The sequence below is a fragment of the Dendrobates tinctorius genome, unplaced genomic scaffold, assembly GCF_039654945.1.
Source record: "Dendrobates tinctorius isolate UK_male_01 unplaced genomic scaffold, ASM3965494v1 ptg000196l, whole genome shotgun sequence".
In the NCBI taxonomy this organism is placed as follows: domain Eukaryota; kingdom Metazoa; phylum Chordata; class Amphibia; order Anura; family Dendrobatidae; genus Dendrobates; species Dendrobates tinctorius.
The window spans coordinates 6877997-6887733 of NW_027361863.1; the positions used below are offsets into that span (position 1 = coordinate 6877997).

Consider the following 9737-nt stretch of genomic DNA (forward strand, 5'->3'; position numbering starts at 1 on the left):
GTGAATGAATGGAGCGGAAACAGCACGGCTTCATTCATTGTGTAGTGGCCATTCTCAGGTACTACCGCTTTCAGTGCTAAAAAATATGAGATCGGTGGAGGTGTCGAGCGTTTGACACCCTCCGATCAGTCTCTCGGGATAGGTCATCACGAGAGTTGAGCGACTTTGGTCGGATCGGGTTTCATGAAACAAAATTTGTTTCAGATGAAACTGGTCCGACTAGGGCAAAAAAAGTCGGAGTTTCGTCCGAAACCCGACCCCAAAGCAAGTCAATGGGAAAAAAAGTCGGCATTGAGGGGATGACATTCATCCACTCAATGCCGACTTTTATTCCCCATTGACTTGCATTGAGGTCAGGTTTCGGACGAAACTCTGACTTTTTTTGCCCTAGTCGGACCAGTTTCATCTGAAACAAATTTTGTTTCATGAAACCCGATCCGACCAAAGTCGCTCAACTCTAGTCATCACGAGAGATGAGCCGATGAGGCAAAATTTGAATTCTCCTGTTTGTGCGGATAGTCCCACGAAATTCGATTTGCAGAGAAGTTGTTCTTTGCAAATTGAATGCCCCTTGTTATCCTCTCTGTCTTCTGTCTCTGTCCAGACCCCAAAACATAATAAACATAAAATGATAAAGAATACTTATACTTACCTCCCGGCCCCACCGCTCTTTGCAATTTCAGATTGACAGTGCTCACATTGAAATCCCGCTACCCGGACTTCAAGGTCTGATGAGGCCCAAGGGTCATAGCATCAGGACTTCATAGCATACGCCATGACTTCGCATGTATGTGTGCAGAACCTTCCCAGACCTTATCAAACCTGGAAACCCGAGTCCAACGCAAGAGTTTTATGGAATTCAACGTGAGCAATCGCAATCTGAAGAAGTGATGAGGATGGGTGATGATGAGGAGCAGATGGTCTGGAGAAGTGAGCAGTAAAGTGAGAATAAGTATTTTTTTTACATCTTGATGGCCTTTTTACGATTCAGAAAAATGGAGGACAACAGACACCATTTTGATGAATCTGTGAGGAAGTGAATTAAAATAATCCACATTTTGGCAAATTTATTATCTCATCTGTGGTCATGACATCAATATGTTAAGTCTGGAAACAAAACCTTAATTCATAAGTGTGGTGAAGCAATTCTAGATGCTTCTCGTTACCTTCCAAAGAGCTGAAAAATTAACAAAAAAACACATGATAGGGCTTGGCTACAATATACTTTTATTCAGATCAAGGTTATATCTCACCAAATACATCAGAAAGTCAAATCTCTTCCCAACGACTACAAAAAAGTCTCCTAATCCAGAAGTACAGGGAACAATAGGGAACGTACACCACCAGTGGCTTCACGCTAACCATTATGTAATATTTTGGCACGTTGACCGTAGCTTACAAAGTACTTTGTTTTTTCTTCTCTTTTTTACTTCTTTAACTTAAAACAGTATGACTTACTTTCAAGAAAAGGAAAATAGACAACAACTCAAACGCTTGGTGACGTATGCACTTAAGTTTCCAGTGAGACTGACTTATTTATTTTCTTGAATTCATTCCAGTTCTACGGATGCGAATCAAAGAGGTGAAGATTGAGAACGGAGATCTGAAGCTCATAGCGGCCCAAAAGAAGAAGAAGGTTCTAAAAGCTGGAAAACTCAAGAGGAAGGAGTTTCGCAAACTCGTATTGTACATTAAAAACGCAGTGGAATGTCAATGTCCTCAACTGGACAACTTGAGCGGGAGCTTTCTAATTATGGGCCGAAAGGTAGAAAATAAGCTATTGCTTACCGCCATCTACAAGTGGGACAAGAAGAGCAAAGACATGAAGTACGCGGTGAACTTCATGTTCTCCTATCCGTGTTCCGAGTCCCTTTCTCACGGCGCACACATAGGTTCCTTTCGCTAAAGGATCGATATCTGGAGAATTTTTTATTTTTTTTTGTGATGCCTTCACCTTGCCTTACCAAATGGATTTTATATTTTTAGCAATAGCAGTAACATAGCATACTCAGCTTCGAATAAAATAAAATATGAGTTACTAGGGTGGTCATACTGAATGATATGGCTGAGAGGGTGAAGAATGTGATCATTGCAAGACAGACTCGGTAAATGGGGAAAGAATGGACTTTGAATGCAGAAATTCGATTGGAAACACAATGTACAAGGCTTAGGAAAATACCTGGAACAATAGGTTTATGCCTCCACAAATCAGCAATTTATCATTCCCTAAGGCAAAATGCATTAAGACTTAAGCCGACAAAAGCAAAATATAGTATTTACAGGAAAGTGGCGGAGTCGTGACTGGGCAAACGCTTTGTAATAAATCATAGTCTGACGTCAGATTCTTATTCCAGGAAACTTCACTACATGAATATATATTCACTGATAACAGATGTGAACATGGCCATTAATATTATTTTTTTCACTGGCAATGAATAGTTTCAACCTAGAGCTGGGGACATGGGCATATCTACGGGACAGAAGAGTTTTTGTGGGAATTAGCAGGATTAGGGAGCCCACATCTGCTAAGAGTAAGGTGGTGCAATTTGCCACAGTCCTGACCAAAAGGGGAAATCGCTCAGGCTCTTCATCATCTTTGGCCACCAACCACCCACCCAAACAGAAGTTTATAGAGGTTTTTCAGCCTATGAAAACTATGTTTCGAAGAGCTTTGACCAGTCAACAATAATAAAAGGATCCTACACATGTCCCATTCTGGAGCTCTTCTGGTCCAAAATGTGACCCTTGACTCTGTTTCCTGATCCAATACTTTGCACACCGGAAATGGCCAGAAATGCCCATTTAGCCAATTAGTGGCCACAGTGGTGATCCACCTCAGTAGACCTTTCTAGTCATTGCCCCAGGGAAGTTGAGGAGTCGGAGTCAAGAGTCGTAGTCGGTGGTTTCGCTTATCGACTCCACAGCCTTGCGTGTGACAAAGAATGGTCCAGATAACAAAGACCAGCTGGGATCCGGTAAGGAGCGACATCTGCAGAGGACCCCTTCTTTTATTATTTTTAACTGTTATAAGACACTTTTAATAATTATTTTCATTGCCTTGTAAGACCCTTTAGTTAAAAGAAATAGAGTGGTTGATGCTTATCTACTCCTATAAGGACAGGGGTGTAAGCAGCTGGCACATACATTTGGCAACACTCGACTCTTGGTTGATCAACTGGACAAAGCACCTTATTGCGAACCACATTTTCAGAACAGAAAGGTCCAGTGCTTGTTCATAGCCCTGTCCTCACACCTTCTAAAAGAAAAGCCTGTATGATTTGCTAACATTGCAGTAACTGCGGAGAAGGGTCTGATTCCCCAATGGTCTGTAGACCTCCATTATGAAACTAACAAAGATTTAGGGGCAAATGAATTTTTACTACTTGTTTCCTCGATAGCACTTGGCATGAAGAAGCAAAATACATCTACAACACAGGTTAGCAAATTCCTACACCAAAATTTGGGCAAAAAATGGTATTAAGGTTGTGTTATGCTGGACTGTGGGGTCATTTATAGGAACTCTAGGAAGCCAAATATTAAGGTCTACACCCAATGGTCAAATTCTACATGAACGATGTAGCTGATTTGGATTTCTGGCCTGATTGGACTAACAAGTTAAAAATGGAAATGCAGAGCTGTCTATTAACATTGTCCATGGATGCCACCATTGTGGTCACGATCTGCTAAAGAACGGTTTTGGGTGAACAAATTAATTCATAAATATGGAACTTGGCCATATTTGATTTTCACCTGGTTTGATGACCTCCGTATGAATTATTAGGGATGCTGATCAAGCTGTTAAATTAATGGGTGGATGTGAGTAATATCTGCTGGGTAGAGATGAGCCAATCTGGGGTCCTGAGTAAATTTGAATTTGGCAGATTTGCTCTAAATCAGCTGGGAAACTTGATTTGCATTGAACAAATTTGATGTCTGTCACAAATGTCAACTTTCTTCAGCCCTCCCTACACCTCTCCTGCAGCTGTCGATCCTCCAGTTAGCTCCTCTGTCTTCACTCTCACTCTTTGGTCTCCTTATCTTCTTTCTGGGTCTCCAAGGCTGACGTTCTTCTGTAGGCACCACGTTGTTACTTGGTTCAAGTCATGCCACTGACGTTAATGGCATGTTAATGAAAATTACACCCGGTCGCACCCGGTCACGTGGAGCATGGCTAACACATCATTGTAAATGACATAGTACAGTGAGGGCCCAGTGGAGAATGGCAGCACCGGAGGTTCAGAAAGTAGAAGATAGAAGACAGAGGAGGACCGTCAGTGGTGGGAGAGGTATGGTGAGAACTTTGGAGAAGTGACTATAAGGTTTTTTTAATCAACCCCTTCCAAGAACCTCAGAATTTACACAATTAAATTGCAGCAAAATTCGAATTCTGGCAAATGGTAATGTTTTGGTAGGAAATCAATTTTCTCTTCTCTTGCTGGATGAAACAACTGTAGGTAAGCAGATCCCAAAACAGTAGGGAAGGCAGAAGAAGCTGAGGACCAGCAAGACTATTTTGAAATTGATAAGTATTCAGCAAATCCCAGGAAAAAAATTATTTTTGTACCAACCAGAAAAGGCTTAAATTGTGATCTTTTTAGAAAGTTGAGTTTTGCTTTCATACATGGGACTATTTTTGCAAAAAAAAATAGTTAATTTTGTCCATGAGAAGATAAAAAACTGTGATTTTATCCATGAGCAAATCCACCACCTTATAACCAAGTACAATAATAATGGGCGATACATAACATTTCATTACTTTTTAGTTACAAAACAGAAATTTTTGGTTTTGGAGCTGAAAACGAAGACAAAGAACAGAACAAATTAACCCTACTGCACCCAAGAAACAAAACTCCAAACATTATAAAAAAGATATGTTTAGCAATTCATTGTAGTTTTCTCTATATTACATACAGTTCTTGCATTTTGCAAAAAGTTTTGCTCAAATTTGATACGAAAAACCGAGTGGAAACTCTCCAAATCCTCTTTAAAAAAAAAAAAAAAAAAAACTCTTTATAAACTTGGACATACTGTTTACTTTTCACTCCAAAGATTCAATGAAAAGTTAGTGTTCACATACCATTGAAATTTCTTCAAGTAGTTACAAATAGAAAATGAACCCCGTAACCAAATTTGAGATGAGGCGCCTACTGGGTAATTTTTTAGGCTATATTTCCTATGTGGATGTGGATCTGACTCTTGATCCTGACTTTTGTAGGAATAGAGGGAGCCATGAACCTCGAACCTTTCCACTTTTTTGAGGTCCACAACCCTAACAGCAGGTGTTATAGGGTCAGTTTTAGCTGGAACCCCTCTTCCCCGACTCATACACCAGTGTAACCAAGTTGTTGCCTCGATTGTATGAGCCATGAACTATTTCAAGAAACCTTCTACTCTACTTTTTGAAAAAACTTCATGTTTTAAAGTAAAAGGAAACTACGTCTTGAAGAAAAGCCAAATTATCTTATGTCTGCACCTAACATCCATTGGGTTGAGATCTTCCTCTTCATCGCCAATGCCTCTTTCCCTTGTGACTCCACAGTGACGGTGTGGCATCGGTATAGAACATAATCATAAGAGTCTATATTTCCACGATGTGATTGGTTTGTGATGAATGTAATTATTTAAAAGGGTAATAATGTATCAGATATTGTAATTAATTTGTTTTCTAAGGCTTTTTGATTGTACCCAATGCTTGAAACCGTATTTAATTTGTGATTTAAGGTCAATAATTGATTGGTAAAATCTCTAAAAACTTTAGTAACATTCACAGAAAATTAGTGGAGTCTATAGTAGTAGCCAAAATGTGTCCCCCAAAATGAAGCCTGGTTTTTCCACTCAAGACTAAAGGATCTGGTGTTTCCAGGCCCTTTCTATAACTCTTGGACCTGTTTATTCTTCCTGGTCAGCTCCTCGGGGGCGGAGCTTCTTGTCCAGGCTCTCATCACCCCATAATAAAAAATGCTATTGATAAACCAGGGCTTGGCTTCTCTTTCCTTGGACCCCCTAGTAGCTGCTCGGTTTGTCTACTGTGGATGCCCCGGGCCTAATGCCAATATTTCAGGCCAATACTAATCCATTATTTTTGGATAATTATGCCCTACAAGTGCGGTTCTTATATGTAAATGTTTATATTCAGATGTTTTATTAAGAATATCTTTATGTATCTAATACGTTGAGATGTGAGGTTCACTCCATACAGAACACGAGCAGCGATCTCTCATCAGCTGTAACCTCAGGTCCCATGCATGTTCACCTCCACAATGGTACTACTATGTAAAGTCTGCATTGTACTTCACAACTGACTCTGTCCCTTACAAAGTAATTTTAATCATGTAATATTGTGTGACTTTATCAAGTTTTAAAGTAAATTATTTCATTTGCTAAAACATAATGTGATCTGTCGTTACTTGGCGCAATGCTGATGATTAATTATGTCTCATCAATGAACTTATGGTAGACTGGAAGAAAATGCTGGAATAGATGGGACCAAATGGAGGTATTCAAAGGAGGAAATTTATGTTTCCGGGGTCCAAAAACAAAATATGTAACAGGTATGAGCCAATAATAGTACATAACCTGGTGACTGGTTCCTCAAAATTAGATAGATAGATAGATAGATAGATAGATAGATAGATAGATAGATAGATAATAGATAGATAATGTAAGGCAGCGCTTACTGCATGTGTTGGGGGACACTCGCTTGGCAATGGGATGAAGGCACACAGGCACATTTATTCCCACACAGTCTATTTGGTTTATTTAGGCATCATAAACCGCACTGTAGGCCATGTTACCCTTCACATACCTAACACATACTCCATAGTAGCACTTCATAATATACGGCTTTAACTCGCAGCTCCTAAACACGCCAGATTTCTTTGTCCAGTTACTGTGGGCGACCGCACGCCGAACAGTTCATTAATGTCCACGGAACACAACAGGCACCAACAGACGACATTAAGTTGCAGTCTCTAAACATGCTGGACCTTACTCCTTCCTGTTACCATGGGTGACCGCACTGTTCATAAACATCCATGGAACATCATAGGCACTAACAGTGTGTTTCAATGGCAGATACATGTCTGCTCATAACCTCCTTGTCTGGAGTTACCTTACAGGAGCTCCTGCTCCACACGCTAACTCCTTGTCAGTCCTTTTCTCCCAGCGAAACTGCCTTACTGGGATCACCAGGGCACTCCCAACAGTTCCAGACCCTCAGAAGGTCGGTAGCTTCCCCCACGCAGTGCTGTCACAGACTATGCACAAACATGATCTCAGCCTGTGCTCTTCAGGAATCCAATCCCCATGTGGGATCTTCCAAACTGCCGCCATGCAGGTAAGCGGCCCCTCGGTGTGCTATTCAGGATGTCCGTCTCCTCATAGGACCGCCCAACACACAGGCCTTCAGGTCCATGGCCTCTCCATGTGCTCTTCAGGAATCCAGTCCTACTCCCAAGGACCTTCCAACACACAGGCCATCCAGGACCTTACACATTGACCATGTGACCCAAACCATGGTCACATTATGTAGCTGAAACCACCTCTATAGATGGGAGGTGTGTGTGGTTAGCCAGTCCCACCCAGCTCACCGACTAACCCTCTAAGCTCCCCTTATAACTAAACAAACACTTGTGGGACTACAGGTCCCAGAGCAACAACATTTCGGGCTGGCAGCGCAGAGGACATCCTCCATCACTAAGACACATACCGGCCGTTCACAATGGCGCCAGTCAGGAGAACATACAGAGCCCCCTAGCTGTTACAGGGGTCACTGTCTCACAATAGATAGATAGATAGATAGATAGATAGCTGGAGAGATAGATAGATAGATAGATAGATAATAGTATGAATATAATAGATACATAGATAATAGATAGATAATACATGGATAATAGACAGATAGATAGATAACAGATAGATAAATAGATAATAGATAGATAATGGATAGATTACAGTTTCCATACTGATGTTACACCTATCACCATCGTTAGTCACTGTTCCTTATTACATCAGTGATCACTTACCACAAGTCTTTTATGTGCTAGATGTTAAAAAAATTCCAGTTTACTTCTTCCATTGGTCACTTCTAGAAGCTTCCGCAAGTAAATGAATATTAGATCACGTAATAGAACAGGATGTGCCCTGACACAGGATAAATATAGGCTGGGTCTCTAACGTGCGGCTGCTAAAAATACCACCGTCTCCAGGAACAAATAAAATATGTATTTCCTTTATTTGTAATTACTATTATACATTCCGCACATATTTACACATCGAATCAATCCACATTAAAACACGAGTTGTCTTGCGCTTATCCTGTGTTGCTGCGTCAATTAAAGACCATAGCTGCTTTTATAATTTTGCAGGCTTCAGAGCTGAAATCACTGTGGTTTGCCTTCTGGGAATAATAATGTTGCATCAGAGACTCTGCAGTCATCTGATGTAGGAAAGTTAACTGTCCCCATAATATTTAGTATAGAGATGAGCGTAGATATTTCCAGGACCCTGGTACAGCAGGGATGTCGTGTGTGTGGAGTGTCCTCATCCAGGGCTATTGGGATACTCGTTACCGGGCCGCTTTCTTAAAGGGACAGTGTCACAGCGGTGGTGACCCGGTCCGTGGCCCTGGGGCTCCAATGGAAGGGGAGTATTTACAGGGAAATGAGAAGTAAAGAGTTTTGGTATAAGAGTTTGTGACGCCACCTGTGGTATCTGGTCCCATGCAGTGCAGATCCTCTGGGACTGCTGGTAGGTTGCAGCAGTGTTGGAATAGCTCTCCACAGGCAGAGCTGTAGTCCCATGGCCATTGTAGTAGATGTTGAGGTGGATAGTGTAGTGTTTAGGCAAAGGGATGTAGAAGTGCTGAAAGGGTGACGCAGGAATAAGACAGAAGATCCAGCTGAATGCAGTTCCAAAGCTTTACTCACTTTTCTGGTGCGCACAGATGCCCACTTCAGTGCCACGTCCTCCAGGTGAGGGATCCAGCCAACTTCCAGGCAGATGAAGCACACCTTTTCCATCACTCCCTGTCAGTGTATGCCTTCCTTGGACATCTCACTGTGTTGATTTCTCGCCTCTCCTTACGCAACACCTCACAGCCAGTGTCACAGGCTAGCTGCCGTGGATCCTGTCGGATAACGTGCACAGTTCGTTACCTTGATCCTATATGGCTGCCTTTATGGCGAAGATAACTGTGGCTAGTGGCTGTGGCCTCTAAAGTTGTCACATCTGTCGGCTTGCTAGCTGAATCCTGATATCCATTCTGAGACCCTTCTGCTACCTTGATTCTCCCCCACCTGACGTCCATCAGGGAGCACTCTGGGAGAACCCCTTTTACCTCCAGGGAACTTCCTTCTCAAGCCACTCCATCCAGCAGCTCCTCCTGACTAGGAGCTGCTGCAGACATGTACTCTCACTTCCTCCCCCGGGGAACTGTCCTAACTTCCTACAGTTCTGCTCCGAACCTGAGCTCCACCCACCTCCCAACACCCTTCATGAACCAAGCAGGGGCCATATAGGGTGCTCTGATGTTCTAAGTGTATGTGGAATGCAGGTGTGTGAGTGTGGTCAGGTGTCTCCATCTTACCTGAAAGGTGGGATACCATACCTCTGATTGAGGTGCAGTACCTCTGTGGCGACTGAACCCTCAGGGGCACCACATGTGCGTCTCCAAATACATGACATTGTGACAGAACAGGTAAGAGTGTAGCTCTGGAGTATAATACAGGATGTAACTC

General features: G+C 42.1%; 1 protein-coding gene across 1 annotated transcript in view; it reads left to right on the forward strand.

The window, feature by feature from the left end:
• SFRP5 (secreted frizzled related protein 5) overlaps window positions 1–6391 on the forward strand; it is a 103830-nt gene extending 97439 nt beyond the window's left edge. Inside the window, exon 3 of the mRNA XM_073552844.1 lies at window positions 1560–6391. Within this exon, the coding sequence (XP_073408945.1) occupies window positions 1560–1906 (347 nt within the window). The 3' untranslated portion in view covers window positions 1907–6391. The remainder of the gene's footprint in view (window positions 1–1559) is intronic.
• Window positions 6392–9737: the final 3346 nt, after the last annotated feature.